We start from the raw sequence: 23329 nt of genomic DNA on the forward strand, positions 1-23329 counted from the left end.
TTTTTATAATGCCATTAACTATTACTTGTTTGCAATCTCTGTTAACAGTCACAACACCAGTAATTGAATCACAATTTCATATTTTAATTGCACCCACTTAAATTACTTAAAATTGAAATTTCTGTGACAACCCACGAACACGATCCAAAAAAAATTAAAAATGTACTAAAAAATATACAATTTTTTCCAACGCTGTCTAAATTTGTTTTTGCCTCTGTTTGCTCTCACAATTCTGTCTTTTGGTTTTTCGCCGTCATTGTGGTTGGTCGTCGGTTGAAAATAGCGTTTTCTGTGCAAGTACGAAATAATTTTTTTTCACCTAAATAAATACAAAAATATATGTGTATATATCAAGAAAAGATTACATGCAACAAATATAATCCAAATTACCAAAAATATATATTTAATAAATGCCAATAAAGCATTCTATATGGCCCACTAAAATAAATTGTCTGTGAAAAAGTAATCAAACGTCTTTGAAATTGTGTAACCACAAGAAGGTCGAATTTACAGAGAACTTTGAAAAAAAAAAATTAAATAAAAAAGTCGTACTAAAATAAAGTTTTACTGTTCCCAACAAAACGAAAAGAGAAATAATTTGAATAGAAAACAATAAATATAAAATATAAAAACAAGTGCAAAAAAATAAAACAAAATAAAAATATTATTTTTGAAGGGTTTTAAAAAGAAAACAAAAAAATAAAAATACAACCTTTTAAACACACAAACATACTAAATTATGTTTTAATTTTCCATGTGTGTTGTCATTTTGTTGTCCCACAGTGTGTGTGTAAACGAGTCTGTATGGGATTTTGAGTGAGTGTTAATACTAGCAATCATTTATTACTCAGGTGATAAAAATCGTGCAAATAAAACAAATAATTAATAATATTTAGTTTTACAAAAATATACTGCTAAACTAAATAAATATAAAATACACGTTTTTGTTTTCATTTTCATATGTTCTCTATTTTAGAAGTCATATAAATAACGAAAATTCTTTCTATTACCAGATCAATGTTTTCTTTTGAAGCAACAAAAAAGTCAAGTGAAAATGTAAACAAAGAAAAATAGAAACAAAGTGTAAATTAAAAGAAAGAATATAATTCTAAAAAAACAACAAAAAAAAACTACGCATATTTTCAAAAAAGTAAAAATAGTAATAACGCGCGCGCAACTTATACACAAAATAAAATACCTATTTTTTACCAACAAAGTTTAAGCAGACTGTCTACATCAAATAAAGAAAAATAAAAACAAGTAAACAACATATTTTTTAATAAAACATCTAGGAAGAATCGCACATTAAAAAATACGAACAAATTAATAACCTTTTAATAATTCGCCTCACTTGTCTCTCCAACTGTTCTTCTATATATTGAATTTTTTTTATCTACCTTAAATAATTGTCATCATCAAGTTTATTTTGTTGATAGATTTGTTAATGTGAATGTGAACTTTAGTGATGTGTAGAGCTCAATAAGAAAAATAAAAACAAAATATAGTGGGAGATAAATATAACAATAACAAAAAACCAATAATAAACACACAACACAAGTAAACAAACAAACAAAACAAAGTCAAACTAAAAGTAACATACAATAAAACACAAAATAAATAAAAACAATTGCATGTTAGGTAATGTTGTTTTTCTCTTAGTGTAATTCATAGTTTTTTTTGTTTTTTTCTCATTTCATTGCATTTTTTACATATGTATGTATGTATGTATATTTAATATGTTTTTATTATTATAGTTTTTTATCTTTTGCCATGCGCATGCTGTTCACATGTGTAATGTTTTTGTTTAAAGTCATTTTTGTAAATACACATGTATTAATGTATGTATGTATGAAGTATAATTTGTATGTATTTAGACTATGTACCAAAAATTATAGTAAATGTTTGATTTTTAGTTTATAAGAAATTACATGTACGTATAGGTATTTACTATAGTTCATATGTCTTATACACGATAAATAAAAAAATACAGTGAACTAATAGAATGAAACAAATTTCGTATAAATTAAATGTTAATTTTTTAACAATTTTTTGTTAGTGTTCGTTTACATGAGATAAATTCTAGTCTGGGAATAAGGGATATGCATACATATTTACATAACATGAAAATATTTCGGGCCAAAAAATGTCATCCAAATACCTCCCTACAGGAAATGGAACTAGTACCAAACTAGTACCAAAATCACCAGTACTAGTTCCCAACTGTAAACTTCCCTATACCATCTTAATGCTCAAATTAACATTGAGTATGTTTGAAAAATTACTAGTACCATTAGTTCTGGACTTATACTAGTACACTTGGATCCAATTGGGTCCTTTATAACCAGTTTATTACTAGTTCTAATGTTCACAAAAAGTCACCGTAATTGGTGATTTTGCTCCTTTGTAACCCTCCTGCTAGGTTCCAAGTAAAAATTACTACAAAATTAGTTTTAATATTTTTTTGTTTATAAAAATTCAATCAAAATAAAAAATTTTGTAAATATGTACATTTATACACATACCTACATACATATGTGTGTATGTACATACATATGAAAGTCATTGCAATTTTAAAATTTAACAGACGTACTTACATGGGCTCTGTATCCAACTATACCTAAACAGTCATTCACTATTAATCCTCTAATTTGAAAGGAAATGTTTGTAAATTTTCTTTATTTTATGCAAAATGTTTGAGAATTATATTTTCATAATTTCAATAATTTATTTTTTCAAACACATGTCAAAAAAAAAAAAATCGGTCTGCAAGTAATCCTCCTTTAACTACTTTTAGTACTAGTATTTTTCCATAAAAACTCTAACCTCTTTTGTACTAGACAATTATCGCTTCATTTCCTGCAGGGCTAACAACCGTTAGAATTTCATGTTTTATATCTAAATCCACTCAAGTCTACTTTCATCCGTTATTAACACATTATACTACTTTTAGTTATAATAAGTACTGGAAATGATAGAAATAGAAAATAATAGAAACGATTCATATTTAGTATTGAGCAGGATTCATAACTTTATATTTTTCGAATTTATTTTTAAACGTTTTAAGTAGGTATAAAAATATTTTTAATTCGTTCGATCCAACAGTTGAATCGGAGTTCCCATCTTGAAAATAATATAATAAAATAATTACTAAAAAAATTAAAAAAGTATTTATAAAATTAATTTTTGCTAAGATTTCGAACCGAAAGGAATGGTCCATCTACAGATAATGATATTCTATAGATTTTTAGCCAAATTTCAAACAATCTTTCAATATTTGGCAATTGAAATTGTTCTATGAATTTTAAAAGTCTGGGTACATGTGTTAACGAACAGATAGCATAATGCCATAATAATATAAATTTATCACAAAATGTTCGCTTAATGTCAACATTTTAAAAATTCAAAGACTCATAGGAAGATTACAGTTACTTCTAATTAAAATAAACGCGTAAAACCCGTTTTAGTATGTAAATATAACGTTATGTTCCCTGTGCAATGTCATAAATCGTTTCTGTTATTTTTTCAGTACCTACCTATATTACATAAATTCCAACTAAATACAAATGATTTAGAAGAAGTAAGAAGGGTTATACATGACCAGATGGTTTTGGAATAAAAGCGCGATCCGAATGATTAAAAAGCGGGATTTGAATGAAAATATGTATATTGGAAAAGCGAGATTTTGAAAATTTTCATTTATTAAATCCGGATTTAATAAAAGTTAATATCAAAACAAGTACAAACATTATACTCGACCAAGACGTACATATGTACATATATCGATATTAATATTAATTTTTAGAAACAAAATATTTTTGTCCAACTTTTTAACCATGAACATACAGTATTGTTCGAAACCTAAGCAACTTTTTTTTGGCATTTTTTCGCTGTGAGTTACAAGAAAATAATAACTGAATTAACTCCATAAATAGCTGTTCGAAACTTAAGCAACTTTTTGATCTTCTTATGAAAATCTTTGGTCCTTTTGAGTTCCAAACACCTTTATGGAATAGATTAGTTACTAGTGTAGTTCGTAATGAATCCCAATCGGATTTTAAGCCATTCGCCAGCTGTAATGTTTTCTAAAACTGCGAGTTTCGACCCAGCGCTTCAGAATGCCGAACAGCATCTCTAACGGGCTTGAGACAGGAGATTTTGATGGATAATCAAAGAATTTGGGTCCCATTATACGATAACTACTCTTAGATAAACTTTGCAAAAGGTTTTGGTTCATTATCATGCTGAAAATCGCAATAAAGTAAGTTGTTTTGTTCAATGTACTTAATCCTTTGGTTCATTTTGTTGGACAAAAATGTCCCAGAAAGTAAAACAATCCAATTTTATTTGTATTTCAACATCAGGACTTACTCTACTCACTAAAAATCTTGCCCACAACCTTAATTGTTTGACCTCCATGCTTTTTTAAGTCTTTAATGTACGATGATGTAACCGCATATGAATCCCGCAGTGACATGGCACCGAGTTTACTTAAAGAAATTCGATTTTTTAAAAAATTTTGTACAATTTTGGGTAGAAAATTGAAATAGATTAATAATAATAATCTATAATAATAATAAAAACAGTTTTATTTATAAACAGGTCCACATTTTCCTTCTTAAATTCAAACAGAGTATGCGAGGCTCAAAGGCTGAAGGAAATATTACAATATACCCTTTTAGTAAAGGCCTAATAATGAATGGAGAGCAAAAATTTAAGGCTGTGGCCACATTTTTTGAAGAGAAGAGTTAGTCCTGATGTTGAAACACAAACAAAGTTGGATTGTTTTTTCTTTTGGGACGTTTTTCGCCAACAAAATGAATCATATGATTGAGTACACCGAACAGAACAACTTACTTTATTGCGATTTTCAGCATGTACCAAAGCCTTTGGCAAAGTTGATCTAAGAGTTGTTATCGGGTAATAGGACCCAAACTCTTTGATTACTCATCAAAATTTCTTGACTCAAGCCCCTTAGAGATGCTGTTCGGCATTCTGAAGCGCTGGGTAGAATCTCGCAGATAAAGGTGTTTGGAACTCAAAAGGACCAAAGATTTTCATAAGATCAATAAGTTGCTTAAGTTTCGAACAGCTATTTATGGAGTCAATTCAGTTATTATTTTCTTGTAACTCACATCGGGTGGAATTTTTATTTATTTATTTATTTATTTAACAATATTCAATAACCTAGCCTATAGGCCATAAGCGGTTACAAATTTCTACTTCACAATAATTCTTCCAATACAAAATACATAATTATATATAAATAAAATTACACCTAATTATTTTAAAAAGATAATATACTATATTATATAGTTGCTTAGGTTTCGAACAATACTGTATATGAGCGGTCAATTGAGGTATAAAATTCGGTAGAGAGATTTTGGCTTGTAAGAAACTTACTTATGTATATCGAATTTCATAGCTAAACTCGCATTTTTAAGCCAGTAATGTGCGTTCAAGTTATTTTCTGAAGTGGGCCTTATGTGGGGGGTAGGATCAATTATGGACCGATTCTCATAAAATTAGGTAGAGAGATTTGTGCTAGTAAGAAACTTACGTATGTCTAATTTCAGCGCTGTACTCTAATTTTTAAGCCAGTAGTGAGCGTTAAATTCATTTTCTGAAGGGGCCTTATATGGTGTGTAGAGTTAATTGTGGACCGATCCTCATAAAATTTGGTAGAGAGATTTTAACTCATAAGAAACTTACTTATATTGAGTTTCTGGGATAGACTCGTATTTTTAAGCGAGTAATAGGCGTTAAAGTCATTTTTTGGAGGGGACAATATATGAGGGGTAGGGTCATTTATGGACCGATCCTCATAAAATGTTATATATTTTCCACTTGTATGGGCGCTATACGAAAATGTGGACCGATATTCCCCATTTTCAATACCAAACAAACCTTACCTATAAGAAATATAGGTATGATAAAAAAATTCTAATGCCAAATTCAAATTTTAAGTAGCAATCCTTCATTTCGATTTATTAAATTTTTTGTTGGCCTGTGTTATTAAAAAATCAGTGTAAATTAAACTTTTTATATAGCATTTTTTATATGTTCCTCGAGAATTCTGCCTAAAATCTAGGAAACATAGTGTATAAGAAAAATTTGATAAAATCACTCTGAAATATTAGTTAAAAAAATCAAAAATCAAAATGGGAGCACAAATAGAACTAAATTTTATCCTGATTGTTAAATAATAGTGTGTTCTGATAGGTCAGATACACAACACGGTCACTTTAAGTGAGAATAAAAGCAATTTTCCAGCTTTATAAGTTAAAAGTCATGGGTCCAAAAAGTCAATGTTCACTTGTCACTTAAAATAATAATTTTTTTAGACCATTAACTTTAAAAATCAACTTTGTTATTTAAAAAGTGGATGCCTACTTTTACCCACATTTCGAAAAATGATTAAAAAAATACTAGAATAAGTATTTTTGGAACTTCTTTGTCTAACTAAAAGTTGTTACTAATTTTTACAAAAATATTTGAAATTTATATTGAAATACAAAAACAATTTCTGATAATTTGTAACAAATTGTTGTTAATGAACAGACATTCTATTTTCTAACAAAATTTCTTAATTTGAAGTTTAATTTTTAAACTTTTAAATAGTAAATCCCAAATTGATTACAATAAAATTAAGGACAATTGATCTGTTAAAAGCGGGATTTGTTATTAAAAAGCGGAATTGAAATCTAACTCGGGATCAACCTTTAAAAAGCGGGATAATCCCGCTTTTGGCGGGATGTCTGGTCACGTTAGTTATACACCATATAAGAGTGAAGATTCAAAAACAGAGAAGCAAGAAAGAAGAACAAAAAAGATATCTTCAACATTGAAAAATATAATTATTTTCGCTTCTTCGGAAGTCTTTAAATATCACTTCCTCAGAAGGTAAAAAAAATTCACTTAGTGCTACCTTTGAATTGGTGATAAATGTTATTCTTTTGGAAGTACTTCGTTTTACTTTTGCTGGGTATTAACATTTCCAGATAATTTTTATTATACAGTATTGTTCGAAACACACATAAGTAACTTTTTCTGGCATTTCATGTTTAAATCCATTTGCTATAGAAAGGACAAAGAAGGCATATAGTCAAGGAATTTAAGGGTGTGGATGGGGAGAAGTTAGTCCTGTTGTTGAAATAAAAATTAAGGTGGGATTAGATTGCTTTCTGGATCAATTATGTCCAACCAAATGATGAATATTGTAGAGTATGTATATTGAATTGTAGATGTTATTTTGATTAGTTTTCCAGCATAACAATGACCCAAAAAGGATTAAAAAATATACCTATACAGTGCCGACAAAAAATATAAACAAGAACATTTTTCTGTGAAAAATCAAATGTCTGTTAAATTATATGTATGTATGTCAGAATTTGACGACATACATACATACATAAATTAAATAAACGTTCGGCTTTAAATTTTATAGAAATATTAAAAAATATGTAAAAGCTGTGATATACGGTTGTCAGATCTTACAACGTTGTCAGTAAAATGTGCAGAAAATGACTAACAATCGTGAGAACTTACAATTTTTCTTTTGAAATGTTGTCAGAAAAAGCTTTACGACAATGTTGCAAGACAAAATTTGTAAGTTGACACTGTTGTTAGACATTTTCTGCACATTTTACTACCAACGTTGTAAGGTCTAACAACCTTAACAACATAGCTTAATACGAGAATCTCAGAATATATTTTAATTTCATCTCAAGACAACAATTTAGATTTGTTAAACCTAAACCTAAAATACAATCATGTGATTGTATAACATTACATCAAAAATTTACTTTACAATATTAAATTTTTATTTTTATCGCATTCTTTCTAGATTTTAAACTTTGATGAACAAACAAAAAATACAACAACAATTTAAACACCAACGAATTAAATCAAATAAAAGGTTGAAGAAAAAAACTGAAAAGAAAAGGTTGCAATAAATAAACATTTTGAAAAAAACGTGAATATGAGTAGTTTTGTTAACGATAATGTAAGCGAAAGCAAAAAACAAGAACAACAAATAACTGAAAATCAAGAAAATAGTGAAGAAACAACTACTGAAACAAAAACATCAACAACAACAGCAGAAAAAAACAATCAATCTGAAAAAGCAACAATAAGTAATAATGATAATAAAGTTAACAACAAATCTAATGAAACAAACGATGAAAATAGAAAAACAATAATACATGAAAATAAAAGTGAAAAAATAAGCGAAGATAGAAAACTAACAAAAACGACAACAACTACAAACAATTTTGATAATAACGATGTTGTTGTTGCTACCGTCGATAAAGATAAACAAAAAGATAAACACGATGATGTTGCTACTGCTCTAGGTAATAATGAGAATTTAAATAAGCAAACAGACGTTAATAAATTGACAACAGCACAAATAAATACAAGCGCAGCAGCAGCATCATCATCGGCTGCCCTATCTGCCGCCACTTGTTGTCTCTCAAATATGCCAGCAGGCGATGTTGAACAACACCAGCAACAACAAGTGGCCACAATTGATAATAAACAAACGACCGCAACATCTAACACGCATAGCAATACGTTACCAACAACAACTGAAATCAGCAATGAAGAAGCTAACTCAATGAAGCAATTGCCCACTGAAGTAGAGAGTAATGTAAAATCATTGTCTACAACATTGCCTGCAACAGCAGCAGAAACAGCAACAGTAACCTCGCCTTTGCCGCCACTACCACCGGCTTTAAACACACCAATCGCTGGCTCCCATTTGCCACATATTTGTAGTGAACCCACATTTGGCGTCCAATTACGTAATAGAAATACAGAGGATCAGCAGCAGAATAAAAGTAATAGCCCAACAAAAGCAAGTGGCAGTGGTAACAGTGCTCGTGATTGGCGCCCAAATACGTCGGCCCTAAACTATAGTAGTGTTATTAAATCGGGCACCGTAAGTGCATCAGCCTCGCCAAATATGGTGCGTAAAACATCGGATTCATCAGTTTTACTACCACGTCGCGTGTCCTTTCCAAAAAGTGACAATGAATTGGTCACTGGATATTTGGAGCCGGCAAATCCTTGGGAACATGGTAAGTTGTTTTTTATCATTGAAAAAAGAAAAAACTTTTTGTTATTGGGTGACCTTTAAGTTATTAGTTTTTTAATTTATAAATTCAAAGTGATCTTAGGCAAAACGCATTTATGGTTTCATTTATTTTGTACTTTTGTATTGTTAAAAAAAATTTAAAGGAGAGCAAAGAAAATTTATCTTTTTCAAAGTTTTTTATTCACGAAGTCTTCATCCGTTTGGGATTTTGAAAATCTTCTAAAATATCTTCTAAATAATCGCTATAATTCGAACTATCTATTTAACATACCTATTAGGGTTACCCCTAGCCACCGACTATCCAGGTGATAAGCTATTTTAACATGTGATTGTCCTAAGAGGATGTCAATCGTCACCCCATAGATTACGAAGAGACAAAAAGCTTTAGCTTTCGCTTACAAAGGGGACACTAAAGTGACGATTATCTTCACCCTTGTTTACAAAGAGTACATCCGTAACAAAAGACGAATTAGAGACAACCAGGTGGTTAGACGTTAGTGGACATCACTAACATTGACTCTCTGTCGAACTGCTGGGATATTATGAAAAAAAAATTTGAGATTCTTAATTTCCGTTCGTTATATTGCAAACATCGTTTAACATTTTTATAAAATGACATGCGTCGGTACATATCCGAGTGGATATGCACCCCTTTAAGAATTTATTTAATATCGTGGATTCCCATATGGATATATTAAGATTTCTTTGAGGCAGTATCCAGGAACTGTACTAAGGAATATGTTTATTATCTGTTTCCTACAGAACTTTACTACTAGGGAATACTCCAAATGCATTTTATGATCAGGAGAACTTTCGTTTTCTCCTGCATTTCTCGACTCCAAGGTAACCGGCAAGACTTTTAATATACATATGTATCCCGCACGTATAAGGTCCTTCTTTACAATCTTATGATTACAGTGCCAAGAGCCTCGCAAAGTTTTCGGGTAATTGAAAGGCCCTATTTTTACTTTAAAGGCTAAGATTTTTACTCACAGTAGGTTTCAAAACTTAAGGAACTTTAAAGTATACCATAAATACTTGATTTTTAATTATAATTCTAGATAATGGCGATTTGAAACTTTCCAAATTCGAACAAATGAGAATTATTTGCTCTAATAACAATATTTGTAGATGTTTTAATGTGTAATAAAGAAACCTTTAGACATGTTGTCTTGCAGTATTGCAAATAAATAATTAAAAAAATATATTGTTACTAATATTCGCTTGTTCGTTACACTAAAATGCGGAAGTTTTTATGTTGTGGTCAAACATGTGTAAGTGTATTTGAGTCGTTTTTTTATATAAAATTTTTCACTTTAATCATTACTATCACTTTCCATATAACACACTTCCTGTGATTTATTTCAATTAAATTGATTTATTTATTGTCATTTATTCAAACTATGTATGCATTTTTTGTGTAATTTTTTTGCAAAAATGTTATTTGTTTGTAAAAATTCAAATACTTGCTGATTTGTGTATGCAATACGTCGTGTGTATGATTATAATAATTTCGTTTATTTCTATGTATGTACAATGTACATATACATACCTATGTACGTACATATATATTTTTTGTTTAACACAAAGATGACGTCTTCTACGACGACATGATGTCTCCTTTGTTCGTGCTATATGAACTTGTGTGTTATTTACCCATAGATTATTTCATTGCATATATACATCCCTAGTTTGCTGTTATATTTCGTTCAGTCTCATTCCGTGTGATGTGTTGTGGGTGTTTCTTGTGTACGACTGTTATTGTCGCTAAAACCCCTTGTTCTTTTGCCAATTTTTATATGTATTTTTTCTGCTATTTATTAATATTTTTGTTGCTTTCTGTTGTTGCCCCAAACAAACACCATTGCTGTATAATATGTTTGTGTGGCTGAAAATGAATCATAAATTTTGTGAAATTTTCAAAATAACGAGAAATGCATATAATATTTTTTAAATTTACACTTTTATGACTAAATAGGTGACATTTTATTAAATATTTATATTTATATTTTATCCTTAAAGTATATTTTTTTAATTATTTAGTCATAACAACAAACAAAAACGTTTGGTATTATCATTGCAAATAAAAAAATTCTTAAATGTCATGTGACCATACACTCAGATCTCATTTTATGTTATTTTACTGGGAATAAATTCAAATATGTATATGAATGCGGTTTTTCGATTTCATTTCTCATAATTTTGGAGTTGAAATTAGGAAAAGATTACTTATTTTTTTAAGGCTCTTGGGTGATGTCCTTTTAAATTCCATTGCTCGTTCTGAAGATATGATCGCCTTGGTTATTGCGGCATCACCACAAACCTGTCTGAAACTACACGTCCTGAAAACAACATCCACCTGTTGTTTTCAAGGTGTGAACCAACCCATAACGGCTTCGGCGGTGTGAACTGAAAAGTATTTTCGTAAGGGTCACGTCTCCGTTCATGTACTGTCCAATTCACTATCCTTGACCGTAACATCCGCATAGACCTTTCTGTCTAATTCTTATTTTGTTATATATATTTATATATATTTTGGTTATCATCATCCACCATCCACGCTATGACGGCATACATGGACTAACAAGTAACATACTACAATGTTCTAAATAGTTTTTAAGGAGCCAGTTCTTTGGTACAGTAGAAAATAATGTAAACAATTTAAATCAACTAAAAATAAAAAACCTTTTTATTGAAATAGAAAAGCATTTCATATAGTATGGATATAGTGAAAAATATGAAATATGTATTGCATTCAGCAGCAGCGGCTGTATGAATCGAAATATCTTGAATTTATCGAAAAATATTTTAAGAACAATTTTAATTAACCAACGAAAATTGTTCCACTAAATTGCTATGAATCTGAAAACAAGCCTTTATATTTGTAGAATAGTTCTAAAAAGATGTTTTGTGAAAGATCCCTAGAATTCTAAGGTTAGCAAATTTGAACAGTGTCAACTAAATAAAGCATCCACAAAGGCAGTTCGGAAGGTGACAATTTCTAATAAAAATCATTCATCTCAACGGCAAAATAGAACGTGAACAGTCTGTAATAATACCTTCAAGAACTAAGGACTGTTTCAGATAAAACTTATACACACCTTTTTAGCCAAAACTTATCCTTGGCCTAACAAATTATACTTTTTTTTGATCACGATAGCTTTAAAACATATGTCAGATGTTATCTTTTCCAAATCATTAATTTTCAACTATTATTTCGGACAGCAGCCCCTAAAGTTAAATACTCTGATTCTTTTGTGTGCAGAGACAATTTGGTAAATAAGCAAAAAAACCGAACCAAAAAAAAAAGAGTTCAAATTTTATAAGAAATACACTTGTTGTGTGATGGATGATAAAAACTTATGTACTGGGAGACTTTTTACAACTTCCTGGTCAAGATTTGAAAGCGGCTGATGATCTAAGTAATGCTTAAGAATAATAATCGGATAAAAAAACAAAAACGAAATTCCCCATGATGTTTCATGTGTGTCAAACTATTGCATCAAGGTTAGAACTATAGTTCTTAAAGGAAATGGCCAAAGCTTTATTATGAGCAAAAAAATACAACAAAGACGTACATTTTGAAAAAATAGGGGAAAATTAAGTGACAAATATTGAAAAACAATTTTATTCTTAAGTTGGGACTATAAAGCCCTTCAAGGAAATTGTATAAGATTTCTTTTAAGCAAAAAAAAAAAAAGGCCCATTTTGAAAAAAAAAAATATATATTAAATATTTTGAAAAAAAAAATATTTTTTTTAATATTTTTTTTTTTCAAAATGGGCCTTTTTTTTTTTTTTTTTGCTTAAAAGAAATCTTATACAATTTCCTTGAAGGGCTTTATAGTCCCAACTTAAGAATAAAATTGTTTAATTAAAAATAATTTTTTTACAAAAAAAAAAAAAAAAAAAAATTAAAATTAAAAAAATTTGGAAGTTAAAAAAATTGGAAAGAATGAAGAAATAGCTGTCTGAACTCCTTTGGATAGTTTTTGCTAGGACCAATAGGTGAAAAGTTTCACTCATTTGAATAAAACCCTGTATGACCAATATGTCCAACTTTAACCCCTTTTTATTCCGGCAGTTCTTACCCGATAGAGCTAAAAATTTGTGTCTACTATCCAATAGTACTATCCTTAGTGCAAATTTCGTCAAAATCGATTTTTTGAGTTGGGTTACTTGACAAGAAATGCCATATGTATATTTTTAATGGTTCAGATAAACAGATTTAAATTACGTTATCTACAATATTTTAATTTTCTATTTGTAAAATTGTATAGTTCTTTAAACCCTAATATCTGCAATTAAAAAATATACTAATATACATATATAAATTAACAATTTTATTTTGATAACCCTTCCAATAATAATTTAGTTAACAATAAAAATAATGTAAAGTTCTTAGAATAAAGGCAAACATTTTACTAAGAAGATGAATAAAAATTCTCTGAAAGAAATTTAAATTTTGAATTGTTCTGACCCTTTTCAAACAAATGAGCGATAGATAGTATATCTACATATATACATACGTATTTTTCAGTTTGTTTATGTTGAATTCAAGTTTTATTTTTCGCTCGCTGTGAATTTATATTTCAATTTGCTTTATTTTGGCCATATCAAATAAAAATGTGATGTCATCGACAGTAATTTCAATGACAAAAAGTGTAAAGAAAACGTAAACACACTTACAAAAAATAAAAACAAAAACACAAACAATACTCAAAAGCATATTAAAATAAAAAAAGAAAACAAGTAAATGTACGAGTTTAAATAAAAATTCGAACAACGTGCAGAATATTTTTTCTTCTTTTCGCTATATGCCACAAGTATATAGATATGTATGTATATATGTATGCCTGTATTTAGCTATATGTATTAGCTATATGTATATGCTATACACTACTTGAAATAAATATAAGTATCAAAATAATACAATTTCTTCTTTGCTTATATACATATATAAATTTAAACAGTTTTTTCTGGAAATCCTTCCATAAAAGATTTTATAATTGCTTCCTTTGCATTTTTGTTCGAGATGGTTCATTGACGCTTAAAGTGGGATATGTATTGGGAAACATTTTCTGTGTTCTTTAATTCTTTTTCTACAAGAATCAGATATATTTCCATGAGCCAAAGTTCTGAACAGTTTTGTGGATGGTACAAAATTGTCATTGTTATGTGAACACAAAATCGGTCCAGAAATATAAAGACAATCTGAGCTGTTTAAAAATAGGTAAATCCCCTTTTTAGACACTCAGTAATAAATATTTCTGTGTTTCAACCCAAATTATTTGATTGACTTCTTTTGACACAACTGCAAATGGCTTGCTAAACAAGAAATATTATCTCGTCCATCAGCCGCATTAACATTTTTACCTGGAAGTTGTACTTAAGCTTAATAATCCATTACGCAACAAAATTTTAGATCAACTCTTTCGCTCGTTTTTTACCGAATTGACCTGGACTTTCTAACTTTATACGACTTCAACACAGCTTTAGCTTTGGATATGCGTACAAAAGAGTCAGGCTATTTAACTTTTCGAACTGTTTCACTAATGGAAGTTATTGGTGCTCTTTTAAACAGATTTTCAACCTCTTTTACCTTCTTAATATCTGCTAGACCTTTTTTCTTCCCGTTCCTGCTTTTCTTTCATTACTTCAGTAGAGAAAATTAACCAAAATACTTATAGGGCAGGACAAAAGCAGTCTAAGGGTTCTGATAGGGATGCTTATGGGGCATTGCTCAGTTAGGGCCTTTGTCAGTAAGTAGGATAGTAATATACCGGAATATTGCAGGTTATGCAAAGTTGAGGATCGAGCATATAATTTGCCACTGTCCTAGGATACAAAATCATTAGCTAGGGAATAGGTTCCATGACGAACTGAGGGATGTTGCAAGTCTTAACCCTCGCAGTCTACTAGGTTTTGTCATGGAAATTAGTATTTTCTTCTACTGTGCTTTATAGGGGCATAGATATTCTCTCTCATATCGTGTAATCCCTTGCGAATAGACCTATCTCCATTCATCTACCCTCTTTACCTTTCTTCTTTCTTTCTTCTTTTCTTATAGTGTTTTGGTTTCTTTGCCTATCTGAGTGGATATACAACTTTTTATGGTGCATAACCCTTCTAAACCTAAACCCTCAGATCTTTTAAAATTTTTATGAAAATCTATATTTTTGAAATAAAAAATTTTCACGTTCTTTATTCTCGGAGTCCATTTTGATCGAAATAACATTTGTAATAGTTGTGAATTGAAGCATAAAACATTCAATATATTTTATTAAGCTAAATTTTAGAGGCACTGGATATTTTGTAAAACACTTCACAGGTCATGATATGGCTAATTATGTACAAGTGGATTTTAATAATTTCTTGGAACTATTCACATGTTTAAAAGTTACTTTATAATTATTTCAATGAGTGTATATGTATACATTCAATAGTATATATTGTACATATAAATATTATACATGCACAGGGACATACATATATGTTTTTGTTTACTTTACCCTACATTATATGTGTTGGCTACTACAAGTTAATATAGTGTGATTGACAAAACAATGGAAAGCTTTTTTTCAATATTCTTTCATATTTCTTAATGGAAAAGTACTAAGAAAAACAATTGATAAAAATATTAAATGATATTGAAATCTAGTTGGAATAAAAAATTAGTTAAAATTACATGTTTTTCTTTAGGTCATTTTATCAATAATTGTAATCAATATTTTGGCAATTGAAATTTAATATTCAAAATAAGAAACATTTCACTTGAGGTAACCTTTCAAATTTCTTTTTTGCTTTTTAGGGTAACATATAAATCGCAAATGCCTACTTCATTTACATATTGCTCTTTTGTTGTTGTCTCCTGTTATCATTATTCGTTATTTAACACTATAATTTTTTTCTATATCAAATTCTTAACTACTAAATGCAAACAAACCAAAAAAAAAAAAACAACAACAAATAGAATAAATAATAATATAAAAAACAAGAAATTAAGAAAATACAAAACAACTCCTCGTCTTTTTACGTCATTTGTTTGCTTTAAATGTTTAAAGTCAAAACAAATAAATTGTGAGTTAAATTTGAAAACTTAATAGTTACTTGATGTATACATAGAATGATAGAAAGATAGTGAGGAGGACAGATAAACAAATCGTGAGAGCTAAACACTCTACATTTACAAGTTAGAATGTGTCTGTATACGCCAGGGGTGGGCATGCAAACCAATTTCGAGCTCTAATTTGAAATCTAAGATAACTTATTAGGTAGGTCTTATTAGTCACTCCCATGATAGCCGGTTCTAAGCACCGGAAAATAAGTCTTTCAAGCCGGCCGTAAATTCCCTTTCAAACATCCCTATGCTGTGGAAACTGGGGATTACTCTGTATTTCGAGTTGAACGAAAAAGCTTTCGAATAGAGTTACAATATTAAACCTCAGGATACTCAAACATTATCGGATATACATATGTATCTACTACTTCAAGTATTGTCAAAAAACTAATCAAAAAGATTTCAATAAAAAATTTAGATACATATTTAAAATTAAACCAGACCTTTTCCCCGCGTTTTTTTGTTCGAAACTATTAAGATTAGGACCAAAATTGAGAAACTGTTTAGGAATTATTATTCTTATTTAGAAAACGTACTTACATATACATACATATGTATCTTACTTAAAATGTATGATCATTCTGCCGCACCTATAATCTGCAGCTCGCTTTCCATTCTCACAGTACAATTCAATTAGGAATTTCTTTAATTCCTTATAGTCCAGTTCTATGCAGAAATATACATATGAAAGCGTTTTCTATTTCGATAAAATTAATTTTATTAATTTTTAATTTTTTGACATTTTTTCAACTGATTCCAAGAAGTTGTTTCGGAACTAGTATGCGTTCCATTGAACTAATGTAGTAGCAATGTATAACTAGTTTCAAAGAAGTAGTTCCTTGAAAACTATTTTGAAGTATTTAAGGACCATATCAACGTTCCGAGGAACGGGTTCCAGAAGTAATGGTGACACCACTAGTTCCAAGGTTGTTGTTTAAGAATCTGAAGTGGTTCCGTTTGCACTCGTTCTAGAACTAGTTGTTTTTAGAACAAGTTCTGAAATTTTTCCTGGGTAGAAGAAAATATTTATTAAATTAATTATAATAAAAAAATAATCATATTTTTTACACACATTTCAAGAAATTTATTCGAGTGCCAAAGCTATCCATTCCTGTTATATACATACATGCGTGTTAAAACTATTAAACAAAATCGACAAATTTATTTAATTATTGAAATTTGTATTTTATGACCGCTACCATTATTACTATTTATTATTTGTTTGCTTGTTTATTTGTTTAAAATAAATATCTAAAATATTTATTCTACTCTTGAAATTTTATATGGTTTCCGAAATAAATTTTAATTTAATTGAATAAGTTTTTATTTCCAAGTTTGTTCAGTTATTAGTTTGATACTTTGATTATGTTTTCAAGTGTCCTTTATTTATTGAGTGTCCTTAACGAAAGTAGTACTTTGTGCTTTTTCTAAAAATATACTGTTATATTTTATTTTTTATCGAAGATAATCTAATGAGCAAATGTATGGTTATGTACAATACATACATACATATCTTTTTATATGAGATTTATGTTATAAATCGGTTGTTATCTATACATACAAATATACTTATATAAAAGAGTCGCGTTATTGACTGATTGATCGTCGCACAGCCTAAACGTTTGAATCTATAATCTAGAGAAGTTCGAATTTTTAGGGGGTAAAAAGGGTTAAAATCAGTAATTCCAGAAACAACAAAAGTGTTACATTTGTCGTTGTTTATTCAAAAAAATATGCGGACGGCTGTCTGTTACTTTTTCGTATTGTATTTTGGTACTATTTTTGGCCTTATGTATTTTTAAACCTCTGAACATAGAACATATCACATTTGAACGGGAGCAATGAGGACGACGCCAACGAATGTCCTACTAATTATAATGAACTGGTTGCCAGCTGACCTGATGGCGATTCAATTGGCCCTAAATTCTGCAATCTTACTAAACGTATGTGGTTCGTGGTCTGGCAATAAAGGCATAGGGCATACACGAATAATAAAACGCTTCGAATACTTGTATCTTTGCGAAACCTCATTTCGACAGACGCTTCCATATCCGAGTTCCTGCTAGGAATTCAGTACCCGAGTCCCACTCAACTATTAGTGTAACAAATGTTTACACTGACGGCTCCAAGAGGAGTGGAAGGGTTGGTGTTGGCTTTTACATTGAAAAATTTTGAATCAGACCCTCTTTTAGGCTACCTAATTATTGTAGTTTTTTACCGGCAGAGACTGGCTGAGTCGTGATATATGTACATAAACGGACAGCAAAGCTGCTATCAGAAATCTAGCGGGTATCTTTACGACATCTAGGTTAACTGAAGAATGCCGGGTATCACTGAATGAAATAGCGAGTCATTGCCAGGAATGGTGGGATGCGAGGGGAATATAAAATCGACGCATTTACTGGTACCTCCCTTACAAACTGTATGTCACTTGTTCAGAATATATGAAACCGCTCAAATCAGATGGTTCAGCGAAACTACCTGTCTCACTTCGAGGTTAAGCTTTCGCAGGAAATAGATAAGAATACTGGTAACAGTCATAACGGGACACTGTGCAATTGGCAATCACGACAGAATAATAGGTCTCGAATATAGAAACTCCTGTAAGATGTAATAATGAGGAGGAAGAGGAAACAATACCTCACCTCTACTGCTACTGCCTGTCATTCAATGGAAACAGATAACATTGTTTCGTCTTTGGTGCTCTATCTGGTTTGGATGAGCTATCTTGGATATGCCTTCAAATTATCTTAAACTTTGTGAATCAAACCGGTTGGTTTAAATCTGGAAGTAGTGAGTGGACTCCTACGACCTATAGTGCATCACAACGGGACCGCAATTGGGTGGACCCATGTGAGCTACTCATGATTGACTGAGTGGCTACCCTTTTTATCTAAACCTAAATACAAAGGGAAAAAGTTATTTTTTGTTTTTGCATGTGCTAGTTAGAAAAAATATGCTTTTAAATGTTTGGTTATGATTAAAGACGTGACAGTAATAATTTAGATAAATAAAAAGTCATAAAAATAATTTTATGTTACAAAACGATATCAAACAGCGTATGTTATTGTATGACCACGTGAATTAGACGAAAAATAATAAAAAAATACTATCAAAATGAGTCTAGTATTAAAAAAATATATAAAGCAAAATATTGTTTTGTCAATTGATACAATGCGAGAACAAATAAATACATAAATACTTAAGTAAACAAAAACAAACCTATTTTTCATTTAAAAGTAAGCGGACCCACAGAAATTTTGACATAAATAAAAAAATATATATATTTGGTATTCAACAGCTTTTATCTGAAGTTGTTATTTGTTTATTTTCAAAATTTATTTGTTTTTAACTTTTTGCTCTTTTTTTTTTTTTTTTGGTTTTTTATTTGTATTTTGTTTAAGGTAATTCCAGGTGCTATACAACGAAATGAAATGTATACATACAGCACGGTACAAAGCACATTAGTCTTTATAGTTCTTCTTGATTTGTTTTCGTTTTATATTTTTTATATAATAATAAACATTGCGGTTACTTATCAAAATATTTAATAATTTGTTTTTTCTTCTTTTTGTCGTTCTTTTTGTTTTCTTTTTTCTTGTACAATATTTTAAGCCAAATTGAAGAAACAATATTTGTATTTGCTGATTATTGTTGAGCGATAATGTCATCAAATATTGAGACAAATTATGTTTGAAATTTATTGTTATTTAAAAATATGAGTTATGTGGTCATAAGAAATCATTGACGTTTGAAAATTGGTCTGATATGTTAGAATTTTAATTTACAATTGCAAATTAGTAATCTTTGGGACATGATTTGACTTCCCATTTAAGTGCACATCCATTCGGAGACCATAAGTACTACTGTGATTCCCTTCATAGAGAGTGAATATCTAAAGATAAAGAAACAAAACACTAGAAGTAAACAAAAAAGAATGAAAATAGGTAGAGATGAGAATTAAATTGAAACAGCTCTAGTTCCTAAAGAAAGGAATGTGAGATAATCATAATCACACTACAAATGTCTAATTCATGGAACCTATTCCCCAAGCGTTTTAACCTGAGATTCTGTGTTCAAGGATGGTAACTTGATTGTCTCTTGTTCCTCTGCATCTTCTCATAACCTGCAATAGTTTTGTTTATTACTCTCCCACTTACTGACAAAGGCCCTAATTGAGTAATGCCCCATTAGCATCCCTATCAGAATCCTTTTACTATCCAATGTCTATCCAGTCCTATAAGTATCTGGGTAGCCCTCACATAATGTGTTGGCCATAAAGACTTTGATATTTTGCAATCCATTCTACTATTCCAGGACGGATTGATGATACCACGGATTCTCTCGAATAATAACCTATAATGGTGACAGAAGGTACGAATCTTATCTATCTAGGTCGTCGCAACCTCATTACCATGCACATTGCAGTAATCAGTTACATAATGTTCTTAAATGCATTTCTACATTCTACAACTGGCGAGAATGTACCATGTGACAATGCTCTGAGAGCAGCTTGACTATCGAGATCGCTAGAAACTCTGCTTGGAAGACACTACATTCGTTAGGTAGTCTGAAGGATGGTTTCATGTCGGTATAAGTGACATGGTATCCATCTTGGACCCGTAAGTGAAAACTGCACTATCAAACAGTCTTTCGAATACAAGCCAATCCTCCCCAGTAGGAAATTCTATCAGAGGTGTAGATATGTCCTTAAAAGTAGATTTACTTTGAATAGAAATCACTTAAGCGTTGTACTCTTTTTGATATTTCCTAAAATAAGCAAATATCGTGAAAAAGTGTAGAATAAATAGGATTTCCAGTACTCAAAATTTTGAGAGGTTTTTTTAATTTTCTGATTAATTCTGACTATTTCTAGCCAAAAGCTGTCAAACTGAAGAATACGGGAATATACTTTTATATCTCTCTGTAAATTGAAATTGTAATCGATAACTTTTAATTTGAATTATTGATTAAATATTATTTTTCAACTTCCGTTTGACCTATTGAATTATTATTATACATATGTATGTATGGGTAAAATAAATGTCAAATAATATGTACTTTAAAATTAAATAAGTAACATGATGCTGTTTAAATATCTTCTATTGACTTAGAAATTTTAATAAAATTGGAAAAGGTTTTCTTTGACGATGAAACTGTCTGAATGGAAAATTTATTAAAATTTATTTGCTTAACAAAGTAGGATATCTACACATTTTACATATTATCTTTCTTTTTTTATCGATTAACTTGATTTTTTTCTTATAAAATAACATTATTAAAATTTCTTCTATTTTCTCTATTTTACAGTTTGTATGGTTAAAAGTATTTCGGAAATTGCTGAATTGTATATAACGTCATGTCAAAAGCACAACACAAAACCATTGCAATCAATATTGGACCATTTAAAGGCAGTGGATCTTACCAAACAATTGAGGCGACAACCACTACTATCACTGAAGTCAATCAAATTGGCGCCAAGTGATTGTGAAGCATTAGAAGAAGTATTAAAAAGGGTAAGTTAAGAACAGAAAAAGTAGAAATAGTATGAAAAAAAGTTTTATATTATAAACTATATATTAAACTGGAAAAAAAGACCAGACAAAAAGTTAGACGCATAGACGTAATCATCATAATATTGTCGTCTTGGAAATGGAATTTTTTTTGTACAACATTTGAAGGATAATCATTTGTTATTGTCGGTGTGTGTGTATGACTATATGTCAACACCCTAAAATATTTTTGTATACAACATGATGATGTAAATACAAAATATAGAGTAATTGATACAAAAACAAAATATAGTCATGACCTAAAAATATAAGAAAATGACAAACTTAAGAACTAAATTTCTTATTTCTTATTACTTCATAACTACTGAGTGTGATTTTCTTTCAATGTTGTCATTAGAAAATGCAAATACAAAAAAAAAAAAAAAAAAAAAAAAAAATAATAATTTGAAATTTGTAGCTTAGAAGGTGATTAGTATGGAAATTATAAAAAACACCTAATTTTTTGTAACTTATAATCTTATTTTGTTTATGGATATTTTTAAAGTGTAAAAATATATAAAGGACAGCAAAAAAGACCAAATTTTTTCTTTTAATTTAATTTTTTGAAAACCTACGGTTTCCACAATTTATTTAAATTTTTTGTAGCTTTTTTATAATTTTATTAACATATTCATTTTAGAAGTGTAAAAATAAATTTCGAGATCCCCTTTAATTTCTTATTGCATACATTTGTACATATTATTTTTTGCACCCGTTAATAAATGGCAAAAAATGTGTCAAATTTAATCAAAATTCAGCACGAGATATGGTTGTTTAAAAAATGTATTCTTTTTAGATTTCTCACTTTTTATTTGAAGATTAGCGATCAACACGTTTAAGTTATGTATTAGAATTTATTTTATTGTGTATACAATTTTTTTGTACTAACAATATTTGCAAATAAACAATTATAAATATCCATTTATAATTTTTTTTCGTACGCTGTCAAAACTTAGATAAGATAATGTGTTTTGGTTATAGCTCGTTAACTATTAATGTACTCATAACATAATTTATATTAATTTAATTCAAAAAGTATTTTGAAGTGAGAAATTTATATCAGTTTTAACTTTAAATAAATTACATATCGATTATTTTCCTTTTTATTACAACAAAGTTTCAAAGCTTTTTACACCAAAGTTTACATGTTTTTTGTGAGAAAGTTTAAACTAGATAACAATAATAACGAGGAAAATTAATCCTATAATTAATTATTAATTATCGAAAGTCCGCCAATTTAATGTTAATTTTCATTTATATTTTCACAACATCCTGCGAAAAGAGAGCTGGTTCTTTTTACCAATCGATTTAGGAAAAAAATAGAATTACATAGGATAGATGACGTCGATTTATGTTTAATAAAGTTTTTAATAGAACTAAGTATTTAGGTACCTTCCCCGATAGCAAACTTACATGGCGGAAAAGTTCTCTGAAGGAAATGAAGAAAGGGTTCAACGTCTACTATAGGTTCAAGAATTCCATCGGAAAGAATTGTAGCCTGCAACCAGATATGGCGAACTTGATTTACACATCGGTTGCTAAGACTATTCTTACTTATAGATGA

At 29.5% G+C, this 23329-nt stretch overlaps 1 protein-coding gene across 7 annotated transcripts in view; it reads left to right on the forward strand.

Moving 5' to 3' along the window:
• The first annotated feature begins 219 nt into the window (after nucleotides 1-219).
• LOC119616510 (serine-rich adhesin for platelets) overlaps nucleotides 220-23329 on the forward strand; it is a 32359-nt gene continuing 9249 nt past the window's right edge. For 3 of the 7 annotated variants that reach the window (XR_005232554.1, XM_037972899.1, XM_037972904.1), the window contains exons 1-3: nucleotides 220-1260; nucleotides 7844-9077; nucleotides 21524-21729. Coding sequence is in view for 6 of the 7 variants with exons in the window: in XM_037972899.1 (XP_037828827.1) it covers nucleotides 7979-9077; nucleotides 21524-21729 (1305 nt within the window). In the remaining variant the exon portion in view is untranslated. The remainder of the gene's footprint in view (nucleotides 1261-7843; nucleotides 9078-21523; nucleotides 21730-23329) is intronic. The other 4 variants (XM_037972900.1, XM_037972901.1, XM_037972903.1 and 1 more) reach the window with 4 other exon arrangements.

Source organism: Lucilia sericata, unplaced genomic scaffold (genome assembly GCF_015586225.1).
Source record: "Lucilia sericata isolate MDLA Ls3-8-SP2 unplaced genomic scaffold, ASM1558622v1 Contig000077F_arrow, whole genome shotgun sequence".
Lineage (NCBI taxonomy): Eukaryota > Metazoa > Arthropoda > Insecta > Diptera > Calliphoridae > Lucilia > Lucilia sericata.